Source organism: Vicugna pacos, chromosome 32 (assembly GCF_048564905.1).
Source record: "Vicugna pacos chromosome 32, VicPac4, whole genome shotgun sequence".
Lineage (NCBI taxonomy): Eukaryota > Metazoa > Chordata > Mammalia > Artiodactyla > Camelidae > Vicugna > Vicugna pacos.
Window position 1 is genome coordinate 5517396 of NC_133018.1, and position 20852 is coordinate 5538247.

Below are 20852 nucleotides of genomic sequence, written 5' to 3' on the forward strand. Positions count from 1 at the left end.
CTCCCCACCCAGTCTCTGGCTCGCTGTCTCGTGGAGAGATGGAGGCCCATGGAAGAAGTGCGGTGCGACTTGGCCCAATCGTGTGACCATCGGGCCGCTACAGAACAAAGGCCAGCCTCCAGACCCCCAGACGTTCTTCGTGCCTGCCCTTCTAGGGTGCCTCCTCCTCCCCAAGTAGCCAGCTATCTTCCAGCCATCTCCGTCGGTCTCCCCTCCTCCGGTCTCCGCCGGCTGACAACGGCGCAATCTGGCAGCGCCTCCTCTCTGACTTCACACGTCCGCCCGACGACCTGGGCTCCGCCGGGCTCCGCCGGGCTCCAGCCTCCTGACCGCCGGAGCCGGCGCTCCCCGCGGCCACCAGGGGGCGCGCGCGACCCAGTCTGAGCGCGGGAGCCGCCTAGAGCCCACTCCGCCTCCCGGCGCCCCGCCCCGTCCGGCCACAGCCCCGCCTCCGCCCCGGTGCCCCGCCCCGTCCGGCTGCGGCCTCACTCCCTCCATTCCCCCCCGGCGACCGGGACCCCCGGCGCCCCTGAGTCGTCTGCTCGCCGGGTCCGGCCATGGGCCCCGCCGCTCGCCCCGTGCCGAGGTCGCCGCCTCCGCCGCCGTCGCCACTGCTGCTGCTGCTGCCCCTGCTGCCACTCTGGCTGGGCCTGGCGGGGCCCGGAGCCGCGGCGGACGGCAGCGAGCCCGCGGCCGGGGCGGGGCGGGGCGGGGCCCGCGCCGTGCGGGTGGACGTGAGGCTGCCGCGGCAGGACGCTCTGGTGCTGGAGGGCGTCAGAATCGGCCCCGAGGCCGACCGGGCGCCCCCGCTGGGCGGCCGCCTGCTGCTGGTGAGCGCTGCTGAGCCATTTGGCCCCCGCCCCACCGTAGACCCCGCACCCGGATCCCGCCTTCATCCTGGGCCAAGCCCTGGCAGCCCAGCGCCCCCTCCGCAGGCTCTCAGGCCCCCAGCATTCCGACTTCCAACACCTGAGATAAGATGCCCTCCCCCTCCAAACCCTGGCCTTGCATCCCCTCTGTGTGCCCGATCCCCCCTCCTCCCACTACCTACAGCCCCTCACCCCACAGGTGGACACCGTGGATGCCGAGCAGGAGGTTCCCGTAGAAGGCTGGATTGCAGTGGCATACGTGGGCAAGGAGCAGGCGGCCCAGATTCACCAGGAGAGTCAGGGCAGCGGCCCACAGGCCTATCCCAAGGCCCTGGTCCAGCAGGTGCAGGGGTTGTAGGTGGAAAGTGGGCTGGAGGAAGGGTTTTCAAGACAATTGCTAGAGCCACACTGCCAGGTGGGCCCCTCAGGAGCTTCTAGAGAAGCCCTGGGCCCGGGTGGGTCAAGGGACCGCGGTTTGTAGAATCAAGTCAGTGTATTGGCAGCAGGGTGGTGGGAGGAGGCCAGAGACTGTCAGGAAGCTCCACCAGACTCTGAGAGTATCTGATGAGGAGTTCCTGCTGGGGTTCAGGGGGCCCGCCTGCCCTACTTAGGCCAGAGAAGGCTGTACAGTATTGTTTGGGTCCCACAGAGCATCTCAGGGTAGGGGAGCAAGGTGGGAGGAACAAAGGTTTCTGCCTTTCACCTCAAGGAGCTTATAACTAGTCTGTCCAGAGGAAATGCTCATTGCAGAGCCAGGAGCTAAAAACAACTGTGGCCACAGAGTGTGAGACGGGTGTATGGGCAGGATGGGTGCTAGCCTCTGCCTCTGTCCTGCAGATGCGGAGGGCGCTCTTCCTGGGAGCCTCTGCCCTGCTCCTCCTCATCCTGAACCACAACGTGGTCCGAGAGGTAAACCGGATCTGGCTCTGGGGGCATGAAGGCTGGGGAATGGTCGACCAGGGCTGGCTGACCTCCATGTCCCCTTACAGCTGGACATCTCTCAGCTTCTTCTCAGGCCGGTGATTGTCCTCCATTATTCTTCCAACGCCACCAAGCTGTTGGAGGCTCTGCTACAGTGAGTTGGGGTTTGGACTCGGGTGCTAAGGTCCCTGGCTTTGCCATGGGCTCAGGGGTCTTGGTACCAGGTCATTCCTGTTAGTCTGAAGACTGAAGCCTCTTGGCCTGCCTGCAAAATGGGTGAGGAGACTAGACGGAGGTGCCGGGGCCTGGAGTGAGCAGAGGTGATTGGCTCCAATGAAGAGGAAGCCAGATTCTTGATTGACAGGCTCTTCCCTGTGCTTTCGGGCTCCTTGGCCTGGCTGTTAGGAAAACTGGAAAAACCAATAGCCAGGAAAGGCCTGGGGCCAAAGCAGAAGGGCTGCGGGGTGGTACAGGTGTCCTTTTCCCACAAGGCTGGGGTGGTGGGTGGATCTGGGCCTCCCCTCCCAAGAGCCCTTCCATCTGGCCCCTCTGGCTTTCCTTCCCAGGAGGACCCAGGCCACAGCTGAGATCACCAGTGGAGAGTCCCTGTCTGCCAACATTGAGTGGAAGCTGACCCTGTGGACCACCTGTGGCCTCTCCAAGGACGGCTACGGAGGATGGCAAGACTTGGTGTGCCTGGGAGGCAGTCGGGCCCAGGAGCAGGTGGGTGCCTGGGAAGAGGAGCTGGGGTGGGGGCGGGAGTGGGGCACACACATGCCTGTGACCTCTTCCTGCCCTGGGAACGAGAGTGACCTCTTGCACCTCCCAGGGCTACTGTGAGTGTTCAAGGACCTGGTGGGGCTCAGTGTGGACCCCGACCCAGGGTCACACACAATCAGTGTCAGCTGCTGCTGTTGTCGTGTCACTCTCCTGCTCCGAAGCCTTCTTTGGCTCCCCGTTGCCTGCAGAATGAAGTTCAAACTCCTTACTTGGCTTTCACAGCTCTCCTGTTCTCTCACTTACCCTGTTTTTTTCCTAATCTCCAGCCCTGGGCTCATGGGGCTGCATCTGGGGAGGAGATAGGCCAGAGACACTGTCACTCGGCTAGGGTGATCACTGAGAGCTGCTGGTGGGCACAGGTTCCCCAGGGCATGGTGAGGGCACCTGAGCTCAGCCCAGGGGCCTCCTGAGCAGGCGCCACCGTCCCACCATGAAGGAAGGGGAGACAGGGACACAGAAACTAGTGGGAGAGGGTAGGATAGAGCAGGGAACTAGGGTCACCAGAGTGCCTCTGCCCTGAGCAAAAGCAACATCTTGTGACATTAGCACCACCCGCCTGCCCAGGGTGATGACCTCTTTTAACATCAAGTCATTTCTCCTCTCCTCCCCCCACGTGATGGTAGCTGAACTTGAGCATTGGCTGGGGAAGAACATGATGACAGAAAGCTTTTAAACAAATGCATTTATTAATCGTAACAATTAGGCCCTCATGCCTGTGCTGAGTGGCTGGATCTTGCTCACTTTGCCATGTCGTTTCCCAGGCTGCTGTGGAGGAGTCCCAGCCTGGCCCACTGCACTGCTCATGGTGGGAGTTAAGTCAGGGTCCGTGTGGTCCCCAGGAACCCTGAGGCCCCCCAGGGGCCTATCAGATGTGGTTCTCTCCCACCAACGGGAGCTTGAGGACCACTGAGGGCAAAGGAGGTGTGAGGAGGGTGGCAGCGGAGCCTGAGGGAGCATCTGCCCAGCGGTGGTGGTTGGCGAGAACTTCCAGAGCAAGAGGTGTCTAAAGGCAAAAGCCAATGGAAAGAGCGAGGAAGAATCGAGTTAGTTCCCCAAACCAGGACCGGTGTGGAAAGGCACGGATGTGGGGAGGGTGTGGCGGGGGTATGGGATGCTGGGGGTGGCAGGGGAGATCAAGGGCCTTGAGGGTGGGCTGGTAGAAGAGTTTGGCTTTCCTCCTGAGGGGGTTGTCGGGGAAGGGAGAGGAGCATCACAGGGAAGGGTCATGCCGGGGTGCTGGGTGATCAGGATTGCAGGTGAGATCCCTGTGGTTATGGGTGGGAAATGGGCGGGTGAGGCTGTGACAGGGGATCTGAAGAGCAGCAGTGGGATGGGGAGAAGGGGCACATGAGAGCCCTAGGGAGCCAGGCACCAGGCCTGAGGACAGGTGTCCCGTCAGAAGGCATCTGAATGCTCAGCCTGGATGGGGGTGGGGGGTGACGGCTGCCAAGAAAGCAGACCAGGAGACATGGGGGTAGGAAGGCGCAGGGACCTGGGCTGGGGTGTCTGTGAGGCAGCCAGATAGATGCTTCCCTGAGTGTACAAGCACCAGGTTTGTTGCCCAGGAGAGGCCTGGCCTGGGGACGGGTGTGAGTTGTCTCCCACAGCTGGGGCAGCCCCTGGGAGTGCCTGGAGTGGTGGGGGGATGCAGGGGGGGCGAGGAAGGCCTCGGGGAGGCACAATGGCTTCAGAAGAGGAAGCCAGGAGCCGCCAGGGTCATGGTGCCCATGGACCTCACCTGCCTGGTCCTCCAGGTGGATTTATTGGGGAAAGAGGTTGGGGCAGCCCCCATGTCCCTGACACCCTGTTCCCCTTCTCCAGAAGCCTTTGCAGCAGCTGTGGAATGCCATCCTGCTAGTGGCCATGCTCCTGTGCACAGGCCTCGTGGTCCAGGCTCAGCGGCAGGCGTCCCGGCAGAGCCAGCGGGAACCCGGAGGCCAGGTGGGAGCCAGCCCTGGTGCCCCCACCCCTTGGGAGCCCAGTGCCCCGAGTCCTTAGGAACTGTGCCTGCCCTTCCCACACAGGTGGACCTGCTCAAGCGCCGGGTGGTGCGGAGGCTGGCATCCCTCAAGACCCGGCGTTGCCGGCTGGGCAGGGCGGCGCAGGGCCCCCTGGAGCCTGGGGCCGACACCTGTGCCGTGTGCCTGGACTACTTCTGCAACAAGCAGGTTAGTACCCTGGGCAGAGGCCCCCACACCCTGCACCCCAGACACCTGGGAACGACCCTGACCAGGCCTTCTCCCAGCCCTACCAGAGCAGAATGGGGGTGGGGGCAGGCCACAGGGGTTTCAGTTCCCCAGCTCAGATGAAGGGCACAGGGCCAGGCACCCCCACTTGGAGGCCTGAGCCCTCCCCCCAAACCCCACAGTGGCTCCGGGTGCTGCCCTGTAAGCATGAGTTTCACCGAGACTGTGTGGATCCCTGGCTGATGCTCCAGCAGACCTGCCCACTGTGCAAATTCAACGTCCTTGGTGAGCACCAAGCATGGGACCCTGGGCTGGTGCCACCTGGTCCTCACCTGACGCCTCCCTCCCTGTTATTTTTCCTCCTCTCCTGCAGGGAACCACTACTCAGATGACTAGCTGCCAGAGCTGGGTCTCTGCCCTTGGGAAAGGGACCCCCTGCCTGCACCCTGGCCCTCAACCTGGGTGCCTTGAACAGGACAGCAGAGGGGAAGGACAGAAAGCCCTGCGGGTGGGCGGGAGGAGGAACAGAGGCTGCCTCCGCTAAGGGACATGGCACCCCACCACATCCTCACGGGGAAGGAGGGGCCACGGCGCCCAGGCTGCGGATGCAGGGCCTGGACCCAGCAGGAAGAGAGGCTGCTTTGGGGCCCTTCTTTGCCATCCTGGGGTGTCTGTGTGGTCCTCTTCAGACAGCTCCCGGGACCCCGGGCAGGGGTCTAGGGAAGAGGATGTGGGCAATGTAGCTGTTCCCAGGGCTCTGGGAGCTCCCTGGTCTGTCAGGGTGTCCTTGGGAGCTGAGGCTGCAGGGGCCGGGTTTTGTGCTTATTTATTGGGGGGTGGGCTGCGGGAGGAGCCTCCTGGCCTTGGGGGTGCCCTAGCCTGACCATCTTTCGGAACACATCTTGGTCAAGGCTATGATACTAACCCTAGAGGCCCTCCCACTGCCTGCTGCCCTCGGTCCTTGGGCACTGGGAGCCGGAGGTCCCACAGCCTGTCCAGCCGGGCTCCCTTCCTGGGCCCTCCTGGGCCCAGAGGCCTTAGAAACCATCTAGTCCTGTGCTTCTCAGAGGGGCTACAGGTTGCTGACCAGGATACTTGAAGCCACAGGATAAATGTGGTACATCTTCCAGGGGCATCCTTCTTTTTTAGATTTAGGCTAGGGAAAGTTTAATATTAAAATAAACATGGATATATTTTAACATAAGATGTAAAACTTGTGTGGATGCTTTAAGAGAAACAAGTCACCTTGGGGTCTACTGCCTGTGTGAGGTAGATTCTGGAATCCCTGAGTCCCCCAGCCTTGTGTAGTCCTGGAACTGGGACTCGGGTGGGTTTTACTCCAGTGACTAGGTTACGTTATAGGGCACAGCTGACCTTAATATGGGGAAAGTATCCAAGTGGGCCTGACCTAACCACATGAGCCCATCAAAAACCGAGTTTGCTCCAGCTGGTGAAAGAAGAGGAAGTCAGAAGTTTTAAGCATGGAGGGGATTCAGTTCATGAGAAATTCTCTGTTGCTGACTTGAAGATGGAGGGGGCCACGTGGCAAGGGAGGCGGACAGCCTCTAAGAGCCAAGAGTGGCCCTGGCTGACAGTGGCCAGCAAGGAAACGGACCTTAGTTCTGCAGCTGCAAAAACTGGAATTCTGCCAACAGTCAGGATGAGCCTGGCTTCTTCCCTAGTCCTCTGCGAGAGGAATGCAACCTGGCAGATGCTCTGACTTCCACCTTCTAAGGCCCTGAGCAGAGAACCCAGCCACACAGGGCCTGGACGTCTGACCTACAGACCTGTGAGCTATGAAATGGATGCAGAGAGGAGCTGGGCTGTAACTGGTCCTCCCCCTGCACTTGGGCCCAGGTCCCCTGCCTTGGAGCCCACCTGAGGGCTGGCGCTCATCCGAGAGGGAACCGGTCCAGACATCCCAGGCCCCCTCAGCGAGCCCCCGGCTTGCACAGAAGCAGGAGTTGGGCCGTGCCCGTCAGCTGCACACACAGCCCCTCTGGACCTTTCTCTGTAAACTGAGGCGCTCTACTTGCTGGCTTCCTGACCAGGGAAAACCGTCACAGAAAGCCAAGAGCACCCCCTACCCCGACCCCCACCAGTCCTCTGTAAGGTCTTAGCACCTATCCTTCACAGATGAAGTGGTCAGGGCTCCCTCAGCCTCCCTGGAGGCTTCAGGAGGAAGACTGGACCACCACGGGCCTGGTGGCTGGCAGCATCAGTACACCGGCCACAAGGTACAGGTCTGCGAAGGCCTGTCCCACTCTCTGGTAGGGTGAAGCCTTGCCTTGCCTCCCAGGGATCCAGCCTCCTAGATTTAGAGAAACCCTTTGTGACTCACCTTCTGGAAGGTGAGGTGTTCCTCAGTGAAAGGAAGGCTTGACTTTCTTGGGTCCTTAACGTCCCCATCCCCAGGTTCACAGCTGGGTGGCCCTTGCCTGCCTGCCTGCCTACCTTCTTGAGCTTGAGCAAGGACCCCAGCCTCTGACTCCATCCTTGCCTCAGACGTCCTCACCAGGCCTACCCTGGTGGCTGCTTTCCTTAACCTGTGTCCCTCTCACCCTGACCCTGCTCTTCAGTGGTGGGGATCACTGGGTCCGTGTTACCCCTTGGGCTTTGCTATGGGGATCAAAAGACTGACTTTCATGTGGCCCAGGTGCTAGAAGCTTCTTTCTGCCCTCGGTGTGCCCTCTTCTCTCACTGCCCCATCAGGAGGCAGGCAGGAAGCTCCCATTTACTGAGGGTACACAGTGTGCCAGGCCTCTGTTGGCTGATGACCCCCAGACTCAAGACGGGGAGGGCCAAGGGGAGGGGACTCTTTGCCCGCCTCAGCCAGTGACGTGAGGCCAAGGTCGATGTGGGCAGACCCAGGCTTTATTACATCAGGTGGGTTGCCAGCCACTTGCCCTCCATCCACACCCCACTGCAGGCTATGTGGGCCGCTCCTGTGACTGGTGTGCAGGGCTGGCCTGGCCCTGGCCTGGTGACAGTCTCCTCCTCAGCCTGGCCAAGGCCCGGATGGGGTTCTGGGCGCAGTTGATGGAGTGAGTTACATCCTCCGGGGAGGACCTGCTGGGCCGACTGCAGGGCTGTTGAGGCGGGGAGGCCCGGGGCTGGCCTGGCAGGGTCCTGTGGGCACTGGCTGTCCTGCTGTTAGGCGGGTGCCGCCTGCCCAGGGGCCTGAGGGAGGATCAGATGGCAAAATCCCTTGAGCAAGGGGGACAAGCCCCTCCCACATGCCCCACCCCGCTGACAAAGCCCCATTTACCCTGGGGATGCTCTCTGGGCCTGGGCTGGGGTTGCTGCTCTCTGGAGTCCTCTGCTGGGAGAGGCCCAGAGCTGGTCCTGCGGGATCAGCTGCAAAGAAAACCAAGCTCAGATGTCCAGGAGCCCCTCCCCACTGTACAGAGAGGGTGTCATGGGCGCGGGTGGGAGGGCCTGAACCTAGAGTTGCAGCCTCTTCCTCTGAGGAGCAGGGTTTGGGAAGCCTTCCAGGGCCTGTCCTCAGCTGTGGTAAGTGTGGGAAGGTTTGCTTTCTGACAGGGCTCCTGGTTGCATTTGAAATAAAGATTAAAAGGGCTAGAAGGGAGCATTTGGAGCTAGAAGGCACCATAATATCCTAACACCTTCTTTAAACATGGAAGATGTTTCACAATAGCACAGCCTGAGGTCACCTGCTCTGACAGCCCGACTGCAATGAGCTGGGCTGACAGCAGGGTACCAGGAGAGCCTGCTGGGACGGGGGCCTCCTCCAGGTCCCCAGGGGCTGGCCCTTCTCAGGTAGGGGAGCCCTGCTGCCCACCTTGAGGCCCCCCTGCTGGGCCACCTCCCGAATCTTGGACAGCATCGACTGGAGCCGTCCATTCTCCTCCTGCAGGACCCGGATCCGGATGTCATTGGCCTGCACCTGCCTCTCCATGTCGTCTGTGACATCACCAGAGCCTGTGGGGACATGCTATCTGGCACCTCACCCCCTCAGGTCTGCCTCTTGTGCCCAATGGGACAGGACCTCAGGGAAGGCATGCCGGCGGGGGTTGGTGGCCCTGCAGGCACAGGGGAGGGGGCCAGGCTCAGCACACTGGGCCCCCCACCTTATCTTCCTTTCCCTGAGGCCTTGGCCCCGTCCCTAACCCCACTGGCTAGGAGGTGACCATAGCCCGACAGAATCTGAAAGCTGGGTAGGACCTGGTGCTCACTGAAGATTTAGCAAATAGGTAGGAAAGTGAATTTCTTCCAACGCTGCCTATTTTTGGAGGGCCAGACAGTGACTTGTCCAAAGTCACAGTTGGCTCTTGGGTGTGAGTTTCCAGGAATTCAGCACGGATGTTCTGTCTCACTGCTGGGGGAGAGGTGCTTGCCCCTGTTCTGTGAACCCGGGCAAGTTGCTGCCTACTCTGGTTCTCGGTTTCCTGGTTTGTGACAAGGGGTGGTTGACAAGAGTAACGCAAGGGCCTAGTGCTCAGAAGTGATGACTTACTGTGACCAGCTATGTCACAGCAGGTCATCCTGACAGCCCTGCACATGGATTCACCCCCAGAGCTTTAGGGGGCTAGAGGGTTGGGACAAGAGCCCAGGCTGCCTGGTGTCCAGTCCTCCGCTGAGATGGGGTCCCTAGCACTCCGCTGCCATGGTGTCCAGAACACTGGACAGTTGGGGCTGTGCCCTCGGAGCTGGCCCCACAGTGTGGTCTGGGGAGATGCCAGGACTGGGGACACAGAAGCTGAGCGAGGGCTGGCATGTGACGTGGTGAAGAGCGCAGGCTAAAGAGGCAGCCAGACCTGCATCTGGATTTGGCTGTGTGACCCTGAGCAGTCACCTCACCCCTGACCTCTGTGTCCCCATCCACACACAGCAGTGGAGAACACATGAAGCACCTGTGTGTCGTGGGGGCTCTGTAGGGACTGCACTGCTGGACCCTCACTCCATCACCCTTGCTGCAGGCTGGGGAGTTGCAGACCCCAGGGTCCTGCCCAGACCCCAGTGTGCCGCCCAGACCCCAGTGTGCCCTGTGCACCAGCCCCAGGCCCCTACTTTGAATTTGGGCCTCAACAGGCCGGTGCAGGTCCGGAAAGGCCACCAGCAGGCGCTCCCGCTCCCTCAGCTCCATGAGCTCCTGCTCCAGCTCCGAGATGGTCAGACGCAGGTCTGTGGTCGCCTGCTCCAGGCCTTGCTTCTCCCGCTGCAGGCTCTGCAGCAGCTCCTGGAGTGGGAGGCGCAGGGCTGAGGAATGGCTCCCAGCTGCCCTGGGGACACCCTGTCACCTCCACTCCCTGGACACAGGACAGGCTTGCAGGTGCTCAGCTGGCGGGAGGTTCCTCTGGAGAAAGGGTTCCCCTCACTCTGACCGCTCCCACCTGCTGGGCCCGGAGCTGGCACTGCCCCTGCTCCCTCTCGCTCTGCACACTCTGCAGCTGCTCCTCCACGTGGACCCGCCGGGCCTCGGCCTCGTCCAGACTGCCTCGCAGCTCCTCACGCTCCTGGTCCAGGCTGTCCAGCTGCTGTAGCAGGGCTCGCTGCTTGGCCTGCAGGGACTGAGCCAGGACAGGTGGGCAGGGAGGTGGTGAGACCCACGGGGCTAGGCCCAGCCATGTGGGACAAAGGAGGCTACCATGTCTTAAACCCTTCAAGCCCACCCCACATTATGCTGCATCTGTCCATGTACAGGGGAGGCTGTGCACACATGCAGTGGGAGGGGCAGAGGGAAAATGGAAGCAGACCCCAACCCCGGCAAGGCCAAGTCCCCCAGCTTGCAGAGCCCACCCTCTTGCAGAGCAATTGGCCAACTATTGGCCTCACCCCCACTTCTTTCCAGCCACAGTTGTCACTCAGAGAGGAATTCTTCTCCTTAGGTCTCCAGTGTCCCATCAGCCTGTCACTTGGAACCCACATTTCCTGACACCCACTGAGCGCACAAAGCGAAAAGAAGCAGCCCTGGTCTGTTCTGAGGCCTGGCTCCACCCCTGACTGGCTGTGCAGTCTTGGGCAATTTCCTTAACCTCACCGAGCCTCAGTTTCCTCACCTGTAAAATGGAGTGACAAGAGTATCTACCTCCTCCTGCCATGGCAGGGAGTAAGAATGAGAGGGCTGCAGCGGCTAAAGCCCGGTGCCTGGCTCACAGCAGACACCTGATGCTCGGCTGACAGTGCCTGTTTGCAGGACACAGAAAAGCGCTCACTGTGGGTGAAAGGCTCTCTCATCCTGGGCCATGCCTGGCCCTGGAGACTTGGGCCTGGGGTCCTGGCTCCCCACCAAGCCTCTGAAAATGGGCCCAGCCAGATCAGCTCCCAGACCTCCCACCACCTCTAGCTGACAGGTCACCTGTTTCCTCAGCTCCTTCCTTGGGGACTCCTGCAAGGCCCCACTGGGCACAGCTATATCTTGTGCCTCAGGCTCCCGTCACCCTCTGGCCTCCCTATCCTTCCTCTGGCTGATGCACTAATCACCAGCCAATGGCATCCAGCTCAAAGGCAACCTCCACCTAGAAGCCATTCTGGATTCCCACAAGCTGATGTGACCGTCCCTCCCTAAACCCCTGTAGCATGCTCCCCGCCCCTTAGCCACCTGCAGGAGGGCTGCGGCGGCACCGGGCCTTCTCCTGAACAGGTAGGCTCCTCCAGAGCAAGGCCTCGTTTGGCCACATCTGTCCCTGGGTCACTGTTCCCCTAGGGGCCTGGCTCAGGGGACGGCTCAGACCCTTGGTAAACATGAGTCAAACAGAAACCGGGGTGTGTGTTGGGGAGCAGGGGCCCACACAGAAAACCCCACTCCCGCCAGCGGAGCCCTCTCTCCCTGCAGCTGTCTTGCAGGAGTGCAGGGCGCTGACGAGGCCCCCAGCCTCACCTCCTGGTGGCGGACCATGCTGTCAACACGGGCCTTCTCCTTGTCCAGCTCTGTGCTGGCCCAGCGGATCTGCTGGCTAGCCCCATCCAGCCGTCCGGCCAGCAGCTGCACCTGCTCCTCCAGCTGCTGCACCTGCCGCTCAGCCTCTGCCCTGTGCTCGGCCTCCTCTTGCAGCTGCTGGGCCTTTGTTTCTGCAGGATTGAGTGGGTGTGGGAAGGAGCAGAACGGGGAGCTCTGGGTGCGAGTCCCTGCGCTGCCTCTGTCCCAGGACATGCCCCGGGGGGAGGGGCCAGAGCACGTCTCTGGACCTCAGTGTCCTCGGCCACAAAACGGGGCTCTGAACCCCACCTGAGATGGGTTCTGAAAACAGAAGGTGCTGGCTGAGGGGAGGTGGTACCAGCTCCATCACCCAACTGTGTGGCCAGTCAGGCCCACCCTCCTCTGTGCATCACTTTATCTTTGCCCCTGAAGCCCAGGAGACAGAGATGGACGGTGCTGGTCCAGCCGCACCACCAAGCACAAGGCGCATGGTATGGGGCTCCATGGCAGTACTCCTCACCCACGGCCCGTGTGGACTCCTGCTGCTGCTTCAGCTCCCCCTCCAGGCTGGCCACCTTCGTCTTGAGGTCACTTGTTTCTATGGCAGCCGAGAGAGAGGCCCTCAGAGGCTCTGCTGGGCCTGGCGGGCGGCTTCTATGCCATGCACCCTGCAGAGTGGTGGCAGCCCTGGCTATGTGGAGGGCTCCCGGGCTGGTGGTAGGACCTCAAGGAAGGTGCCAGGAGGCCTGGGCCCTGGCCCACCCTGCTTCCCTACTGGCTGGCTGGCACATCTCTACACCTCTCTGGGCCTTGGTGTCCTCCCTGGAGGTGACAGGGAAGCTCAGGAAGGGCAGTGACTTGCCCAACTCCCTCAGGCCTTACAATCTCAGCAGCAGCTGGGCCGCTTCCGGTGTCACTGCTGCATCTATTTGCCTGATGGCTTTTGGTGAAGCCAAAGAGGTGCCCTGCGGGCTGGAGATGCTGGGGAATGAACTCCCCCAGGAGTCCCCTTCAGTGGCTGACAGAAATGAGTGAGTGAATCCCTCGGCTCCCTCACCCCTCTGTTGGGACAACGCAGGCTTCTGTTATACACCGGCTCCTGCGCTCCCCAGCTGCCTGGTGTCTCTAGCTTGGTAAGAGCCCCCCCCTTCCCTTCCCTGCCCTTCCCTTCCCTGCGTCTCCTGCCCACTCCCAGCCCAGGTTTCTTCCACACCCACTGCAGGCACCCGCCGCCCCATCGGGGCTCTTGCTGCTGGGGGGCGGCCAGGCTCGGGCACTGACCTGCGAGCAGCTGCTGCCGGTCGCGTTCCCACTCGGCCAGGCGCTGCTCGGCCTTGTCCGCCTGCCGCCGTCGCGCCCCCTGCTCCTGCTGCAGGGCCTGCTCCAGCTCACCCACCTGCTTCCTCAGTCTGTCCTTCTGCCCCTCAGCCTCCTCCAGCTGGGCCCTGAGGGGCCCGACAAGCTGCGTGAGGGCCCCCACGTGCTTGCCGAGGCGCGTCAGGTCTTTGCTCTGCTCTGCCGCCCAGTGGCCCACGGTGGCGGCTGGCAGTGGCCTGAGGCCCATGCTGTCCTGCACCAGGTGCTGGAACTGGCCTAAGGATGAGGGCAAGTTCTGGCTCTGACACAGGCTGATGACCACCTTGCCCACCTCCCGCAGGCTGCCCTGGACGCTAGTGCAGGCATCACAGGGCACCAGGGCTGTCTCCACGGTCTGGGACTGGACACTCCTGGTGCTCTTGGCCGTCCTGGCTGGACACTGCAGGGAGACTCTGACGGGGGTGCTGTCCAGCTCTTGGCAGGTCTGGGGCGAGCCTGGCTTTGGGGAGGCTTTGATGAGCTTGGCAGTCACAGATTCCGGGCTCCTGTCTGGCTCGCCCTTGGCTGTGGGCTTGGAGGTGGAAGTCTCTCCTTGGTTTGCCCTCTTCTGTGGTCAGGAGAAGAAAGGGAAAGCAGGTGAGGGAGATGGGCCGTGGTCACAGAAGTAGCTCGCCCTGCAGGGATTTCCGTGACAACTGCTCTGCATGCTCAGGCCCTTAGACGGCAGCTGATGCCAGCTGAGTGAGAGAGCCAGGCTCCTCCTCTCCACTGCCTCAGCTCGGCGGGCCCAGGCTCAGTGCGGTTACACGCACGGCACTGGGAGGCTAATGGTGGCAGACACAGCTGCCGCTTACTGGGCGTCGCTCAGGGGACTTGTTTCCTTTGTTTCGCTGAAGCCACTCTCAGTTTTGGTTTCCTTACCATTGTGGTGACGGCGGTCCTTCCCAGGGTGTATGTGTGTGCGTGATGGATAGCCTGTAACAAATGGGGCTGCTATAAATATTACCCAGCAATGCCTTGAGAGGTAGGGACTGTGATCACCTGCAGTGTACAGATGAACAAACTGAGGTTCAGAGTAGGTAGGATTTTTCCAGTGTCCCACAGTGTAAACAGCAGAGCCAGGTGGCCCAAACATGACCCCTGGGCCTGCGTTGCTAACTGCCACACCATGTGGTCCTTGAGTGGGAGGCTCTGGAGTGGAGGCAGCGATGGACACTGTCATGTGTGGCGTGTGGGGAGCTGGGGCAGGGTGGACTGGTGTGAGGGTGTCCAAAGCTGGGGGAGGAGGGTGGTCGACCTACCTGTGGGGCTGCCTGCTGGTTGAGCATGCCCAGCCTTAGCAGGCTGTTCCAGAAGCGCTGCACCGTGAGCCCCACGGACATGCAGGGCCCCACAGCCCGGGCCGGGGGCACCGTCTGCTCCAAGCTCAAGTTCTCCAAGTAGCTTGCACAGCTCTGAAGCAGCAGCAGGAGCCTGTGGTGGAGACGGCAGGGTCAGCTGGGGTAGGGCCCGGCGCCAGTGTGCCCTGACGCCACACCACCAGCAGCCCTCGGCTCTGGGGACTGGCCCAGGTATCAGGGACTCAGAGCATCTCAGGATATGCTCTGCCCAACCTAAGAGCCACTTCCTCCAGGAAGCCCTCCCTGAAGGCTAAGCTTGGGGCCTCTTCTGGGCCTCCAGGGGGGCAACACTTGTGCCTAGGTGCTCCTTGCTGGACAAGGACGCTCTGGGAGTCTGGGCCTTGCCTCAGTTATATCCTGAGTGCCCGGAAAGTGCTGGGTGAGTGGCTGCCTTACATCACATGGCTCAGAGCCTTCACCTCACAGAGGACAGAGTTGAGATCTCGGGAGGAGAGAGGGCTGCACAAAGCCTCAGGCTGATTGTATAGGGCAGCGGTTCCCTGCAATGTCCTGATTCCAGTCATGGGCTCCTCCAGCAAGGTGAGTTGCTTCTGTGACCATGGAGACTGGACTGAGAGAGCTAGGTCTCCATCTTCCACCTGGAGTTCAAAGTTAGAACCTGGTGCTAACTTTAAGGAGAAGTTGGTTATTTGCAATGGGAACCAGGCTTTAAAAGAAAAGGCACTGTGTTTACAAAACCTACCAGGCAGGTAAGTGACCTTAACTTATTGCAGGTGCTGGGGGTGCATCCCAAACCCACCAGGGCCTTGGGCAGAGAGGGCCTGGGGAAGGAGGTGCCAGCCACCTGCAGGCCCTTCCCCCTCTGGGCCAAGGTGTCCTCCTCTGTGAACGGGGACAACAGTGAGTGCCACAGTGCTGAGCAGCACTCAGAGGGTGGAGCGTGGTCTTGACAGAGGGGGCAGGTGAGGGGTGAGAAGACATGTCAGCACCAGCTTCACAGAAGTGGGATGGGTAAACTGGGCCTTGAACGATGAGGGCGGCTCGGCCAGTCCAGGAAGGAGAGGGCACGGCATCTGGAAGGCAGGAGTGTCCAACCCCTCACAGGTTCCAAGTGGTGCTTTCACACTGAGGGCTCCTCCAGGCCTCTTAAGTGGTTACCCTGGCTTCTCTGGCACCAGGCAGGTCACCCCCAAACTGCTGGGGTCCTTGCCTGTTGGGACCCCGTGACTTCGTTACGGTGTAAGGTTTGGAGCACAGGGAGCCTGGGCTGCGGTCCCCAGGGAGGGGAGGCTGACGACCATGTCAATGTTAGTGATGGTGCAGAAGTGTTCAGGTTGCGAGGGAGTCCATTGGCCTTCTCCCAGCAGGGCCAGGATTTGGAAAAGCACATCCCGTGTCTGGCCCCGTGACACACAGAAAGGACAGCACAGCCCACAAGACTCCAGGAAAAAGAGCTGGGATGGAAACTCTGAGCAGCAGCTGGAGTGTCCCTGACACACAGAAACCCTAAGCAGGCAGCTGCAGCTGCTAGAGAAGCAGCCATCAGACCTAAGGTGCCACAGAGACTAACAGGGTGGCGGGCAACTCCCTGCAGGTAGACAGGATAGGACACATGGAATCACTAGGTGACACAGGATGAGATCACTGTGAGGTCCCTGAGCCAACCCTGCTTCTGACAGGTACTCAGTCAAAGGTGACTGCTGTTACCAGTGTCACACCACTGCTGGATGAGATCCTGAGGCTGAGGCTACTGCTGGTTTAAGGGGGGGGGTCAGCATCCTGAGATGACTGGTCTGGTCACAGCCCTTACCTGTCGATGACCAGCTCCAGCAGAACAGCATGGGACAGCTGCGTGAACTCGGGGTCACCCGGCACATGGTCATAGTGCTCTAGCAGGGCCACCATGTCCAGGTCACAGGCCACGCGGTCGGGGAACTTCCAGGAGGGGAAGCGCACAGGCCCAGCGCGTGAGAACACGTCCACGATGGCACCCTGCAAGTCGGTAAGGTCCCTGCGCAGGCTGTCTATGCAGGCTTGGCTGCCCAGCAGGTGCGCCATCCTTGTGGCTCCTGGGGAGGGTGGAGAGGATCCCCGTTATCCAGAGCCACGTGGCTGCTGCTGGAGGAAGCTTCTGAAAACACCGATCTGCCCAGTTGCTCCTAGGCTGAAATCCAACCTAGACCCCAGGGAGAAGTCTGTTCAGGACCTGGTTGTGGGTGACCCACCCTCCCCTGGTCACCCATTGCCAATCCCATCAGTTCCCAAGGCCCTCCAAGGACCTGTGTGTGGCAGGCCCCTGCTAAATGCTGGATGGATACATCTGTGAATGAGGAGGTAACCTGCTATCCATCCCTCCCTGAGCAAACCATTGGACAGGAAACTGGCAGGAAAAGAGAGCTGGCACTACAGCATGACGGGAGTGCTGGACCACCCCAGGCCACTGTCGTCTCCCGCCTGGACCACGGCAGCAGCTTCCAGTGGGGCCATGGGCCTGTCCACTCCAATCTGATCCACTTTTGCTGTAGAGATCTGGGCCACACCTGTCTCTCCGCATCACAGGAGGGGCCTGGGAAACCTCCAGTCCTTCAACCTATTTCCACCTCCCACCTCCCTCATCTCAGAAAATGGGACTCCCCGCGGAGTGCACCCGAGCACTTCCTCGACTCCCCTTCCCATATCCAAGCACCCTGTGCTGCCAGTTCTACATCCAGACTGTACTGAGAACCCACCACCTCCATCCATCAACACCACACATCTCCCTAGACCTGCCACAGTCCCCGGGGGTTATCCTCCCCCTCTGCCCAGCACCACCTCATCCATTTTGTATGAGGCAGCCAGGCGATGATTTAAAGAGGCAACTCACTGCCCTGCCGAGAGCCCTTGAGTGGCTTTCTCAAGCACAAAGACTGGACACTTCCCTGGCTCTGGCCCTGTGAGGCCCCCCCACCTCATGTGTCTCACTGCCCAGAATGCACCTTCTCCCCACACTTTGTCTAGATAAGACGCCCCCTTCAGGACCCCGGGCCAGTGAGGTCCCGTTACACATCCTCAGAGCATCCTGGTCTCCCTCCCAGCACACACCACACTGGCAATGAATCATTGTTTGAGTAGTTATTTGCAGCTGGGAATCTGTCTCCCTGTGAGCACACAGACCGTTTTTGGAGTTCAATGTGGTATGACCCGGCCACCTGGGCCCAGGCACCTGAGGGCCAGCCTGTGCTCACAGGTGCAGGGAAGTTCAGAGACACCCAGGGATGGTTCCTGAGGGTGAACCTCCCAGAGGACTGGGCCCTGGCCTCACCTCTGCACAGGTGCCTGCCGGTGGAGGTGGACGTCTGAGTGGGCCCGGCTCTCAGACTTGCCTGTGGGCTCTGGGGCTCAGGGTTAGAGGCTCATCCAGGTACCTGGCTTCCTGTGTCCAGCTCTTCAGTCCCTGGGAATGGGTGAAGGGACAGTGAGTGAGCAGGCACTCAGGGAGGGCTTCCTAGGAGGTGAAGGGCAGGGAGCAGGCTATCCCGGAAGTGGTGGGGGGTGTTTCAGGCTGGAGGATGGGGTGAAGGCAAGGGCAGGTGGGGTTTCCTGCCTTGAGCCTGAGCCCAGATGGGGTGCTTCAGCAGTGCTGGCTCTGACTACAGGACCTCCTGTGTGCCCCTTCCCGAATCCGCCTCCTTTATACACATGAAGAAATGAAGGCTCTGGAAAGTTAGGGGGCTAGGCCGGTGTCACTCAGGGAGCTGGGATTCTTGAGTCCAACATCTCAGCTCTGTCTTCAGACCATGCTACTTCTAGAGCAGCACTATCCACACGAAATATAATGCAGGCCACAAATGGGATGTAAAATTTTCAACTTGCCACATTTAATGAAGTGAAAACAAACAAGTAAATTAATTTTGATAATATATATTATTTAATCTAATATACCCAAAATGTAATCACTTCCATATGAAACCAATATAAAATTATTAAGATTTTTTTTTTACAGTCTTCTTTAAAGTCTCAAAATCCAGTGTCTATTTGACACTTACAGCTCATCTCTGTTTGGACCAGCCACCATTTTCAAATACAGCACCACATGGGCTGGTGGCTACTGTATTGGACAGTGCAGGTGTAGAGGGTCAGATTCTGTGTTCAAAAAGCAAATGGTGACTGAGCCCTACTACAGGCTGGGTACCATATCAAGAATAGGGACAGAAAAGGGCACATGGAACCCTGTCCACTGGGAGCCACCATCTATGTCTGAGGATCTCTGCAAGAAGCAAATCTTGAGTGTGTCAGCTCTGCTGTTCTACCCACAGGAGAGGCGATGAGGATCTGCCCCACAACACTCACACACACAACACACACATGCGCGTGCGCGCGCATGCTCCCATATCCCATGTACATGTATTGCCCCAGTGATGGCCTCTCATGTTGCCACCCATGACATATTATTTCCCCAAGGAATGAGGCAGAAACAAATAGAAAAAACTGACTGAGACATTCTGGGTTTCCTTCCTGGAATGGGAGGAAGGAAATAAAGCAAGCAAGAAATCCCACTCTGGGAGGAGGGTTTTCCAGTGGCAAAGTACGTGGAACTCAGGAGCTAGCTTATGAAGACAAAGGAACACTGACCTGTTCACCCTCCAAGAACCACAGCTGCCATCTGGGGCCACCCGAGATACCAGCTCCTGTCATATTCTGATAAGCAGCAGCAAATACCAAAGCATCAAGTATATCCAGGCAGAAAACCCAACATTGAAAAATATCTGAGGTTACCCTATGTCATTTCTTCTCAACAGTGGGGATTTGCAGATATAAGCATGGCTTGAGAATCACGTAGGTATGTGTCAAGTGAAGGAGCATTTGACATGGGCTTTCTTTGTAATTCCTGGGTCTCGAGTGGAACCCTTAGCCTGAAGCTGTTTCAGCCCTGCACTGTTCCTGAGATCACCTAAGTGATGGCACTAATTTATTTTTATTTTTTTCCCATTTAAAAAAATTGAAGAATAGTTGATTTACAATGCTGTATTAGTTTCTGGGGTACAGCATAGTGATTCATATATAAATATATATATATATATACACACACACACACACATATACACACATATTATTTTTCATTACAGGTTACTACAAGCCATTGAATATAGTTCCCTGTGCTACACAGTAGGACCCTGTTGTTTGTCTATTCTGTACATAGTTTGTATCTGATGATGTTGCTAATTAAGCCATCACTACTCTGAGGGAGGAGTAGCAGCTAACTCTGTCTCTCTTCAGGTCCCTCAAGCCCAAGGTGGACTTTTGACTCGCAGAGAAGTGAAGGAGCCTTTCCTCCGCTTCCGTTCAACATTCGAGCCTCTTCCCCATCTTAAGCCCTAGGACCCTACCCCTCAGGTAAAGGTTATGCCTACCTCCTGGCCAGTGTACCCATGAAAACACTTTGGAAACTCTAAAACCATCTATATGGCAGTGTCAATCTCTGACTCAGAACTGCTGATTGCTTAGATCCCTGGTGACAGTGAAGGACTCCCAGGAAGACAGAGGAGTAAGGAACTGCACTAGTAGAGGAGTAAGAATGGCCTGGCTTTGGATTCCCATGCCACCATGTGAACTGAGGATGTGAAACTCACTGTCCTTATCTGTAAATAAGCTGCTATAAGAAATAAAAGATGTAATGCATGTAGTGTTTGGCACGGGGTCTGGATCATGATACATCTTCAATAAATCCTAGCTATCATTATAATTCAACATTAATAATAACAATGACATAGACAAGCTATGGTGTGTGTTTGTGAGGAAGAGAGCAGGGCAGGAGACTGGGAAGGGCCTCTTTTACCATCACTCCCCAAGGGTTCAGAGCTAGCCCGCGTTCTGGAGTTGGGAGGGAGGGGAAAGAGGGGGAAGGAACCAGAGGATCTCAGGAAAGGAAGCGAAAAGGGCGGGAATCGAGGTGTGCAGGGGGAGGGGGAGGGGGAGGGGGAGGGGAGGGTGGGAAGCGAGGTAAGTGGTCCGCAGGGACCAACCCGCGGGCGTGAGGGGTGGAGCCTAAAGAAGCCTTGATTTGAGCGGGTTCTTTGGGTTTGAGGGCGGGACTATGGAAGGCAGGAAAGGAACCTAGAAAAGGCAGGCAAAGGAGAAAGGGACCAACGGGTATCTGGAACTGAGATTTGGAAGGGGGTGTTGAGGAGGCGCGCCTGAAGCAAAAGAGGAGGCTGGGGAAATAGAGAGGCGGGGCTTTGGCCAAAGTGAGAGGCCAATGGGAGGGCGCGGGAGCCCTGAAAGGCAGGGGTCGGAGGGAGAGAGGAATTGTTTGGTGAAAGATCGGGGTCCAGGGCCGCGAGGTGCGTGCCAGGGCGGCGGGCGGGACGTAGATGTATGGATGTAGAACGTCTCACCAGTCTCCGGCGTGGCAGCCTCAGCCCCCGTGTATGGTCGGCTCATGGAGCTGCCCCCGGCGAGCCTGCCGCTCCTGGGATACCCAGCAAACCTTAGCCGGGCTCCCGGGCCGCTGCCATGGCAACGGCGTCTCGCGCCGTTGGCTCCCGCGAGGGAGGGGCAG

At 59.2% G+C, this 20852-nt stretch overlaps 2 protein-coding genes across 4 annotated transcripts; one reads left to right on the top strand and one right to left on the bottom strand.

Annotated features, from left to right (window-relative positions):
* Nucleotides 1-462: 462 nt before the first annotated feature.
* On the top strand, nucleotides 463-5950 carry RNF215 (ring finger protein 215). 2 transcript variants are annotated; one of them, XM_006213564.4, is made up of 9 exons: nucleotides 463-830; nucleotides 1069-1212; nucleotides 1707-1778; nucleotides 1859-1944; nucleotides 2357-2513; nucleotides 4392-4511; nucleotides 4595-4738; nucleotides 4939-5041; nucleotides 5130-5950. In XM_006213564.4, the coding sequence occupies exons 1-9, from the start codon at nucleotides 558-560 to the stop codon at nucleotides 5150-5152; spliced, it is 1122 nt and encodes a 373-aa protein (XP_006213626.2). In that variant the 5' UTR covers nucleotides 463-557; the 3' UTR covers nucleotides 5153-5950. The 2 variants fall into 2 exon arrangements, with proteins under 2 accessions (XP_006213626.2, XP_072809228.1); XM_072953127.1 differs by having other exon boundaries at nucleotides 1874-1944.
* Nucleotides 5951-7603: 1653 nt separating this feature from the next.
* Nucleotides 7604-20840, bottom strand: CCDC157 (coiled-coil domain containing 157). 2 transcript variants are annotated; one of them, XM_031692595.2, is made up of 12 exons: nucleotides 20689-20840; nucleotides 17616-17747; nucleotides 16125-16383; nucleotides 14255-14426; nucleotides 12918-13560; nucleotides 12157-12234; nucleotides 11598-11788; nucleotides 10111-10287; nucleotides 9788-9956; nucleotides 8559-8698; nucleotides 8025-8113; nucleotides 7604-7936 (listed from the first exon to the last, which is right to left on the bottom strand). In XM_031692595.2, exons 3-12 carry the CDS (start codon nucleotides 16370-16372, stop codon nucleotides 7687-7689), a joined length of 2157 nt encoding a protein of 718 aa, XP_031548455.2. In that variant the 5' UTR covers nucleotides 16373-16383; nucleotides 17616-17747; nucleotides 20689-20840; the 3' UTR covers nucleotides 7604-7686. The 2 variants fall into 2 exon arrangements, with proteins under 2 accessions (XP_031548455.2, XP_072808927.1); XM_072952826.1 differs by lacking the exon at nucleotides 12157-12234.
* Nucleotides 20841-20852: the final 12 nt, after the last annotated feature.

Excerpts from the sequence above, each read along its gene's own strand:
- RNF215 (XM_006213564.4), top strand. The coding sequence starts at position 558 with ATGGGCCCCGCCGCTCGCCCCGTGCCGAGGTCGCCGCCTCCGCCGCCG. Across the intron at positions 1,213-1,706 it reads CCAAGGCCCTGGTCCAGCAG|ATGCGGAGGGCGCTCTTCCT; the intron begins GTGCAGGGGTTG and ends TCTGTCCTGCAG. Across the intron at positions 1,779-1,858 it reads ACCACAACGTGGTCCGAGAG|CTGGACATCTCTCAGCTTCT; the intron begins GTAAACCGGATC and ends GTCCCCTTACAG.
- CCDC157 (XM_031692595.2), bottom strand. The coding sequence starts at position 16,372 with ATGGCGCACCTGCTGGGCAGCCAAGCCTGCATAGACAGCCTGCGCAGG. Across the intron at positions 13,561-14,254 it reads ACCAGCAGGCAGCCCCACAG|AAGAGGGCAAACCAAGGAGA; the intron begins GTAGGTCGACCA and ends TCCTGACCACAG. Across the intron at positions 10,288-11,597 it reads GCATGGTCCGCCACCAGGAG|TCCCTGCAGGCCAAGCAGCG; the intron begins GTGAGGCTGGGG and ends GTCCTGGCTCAG.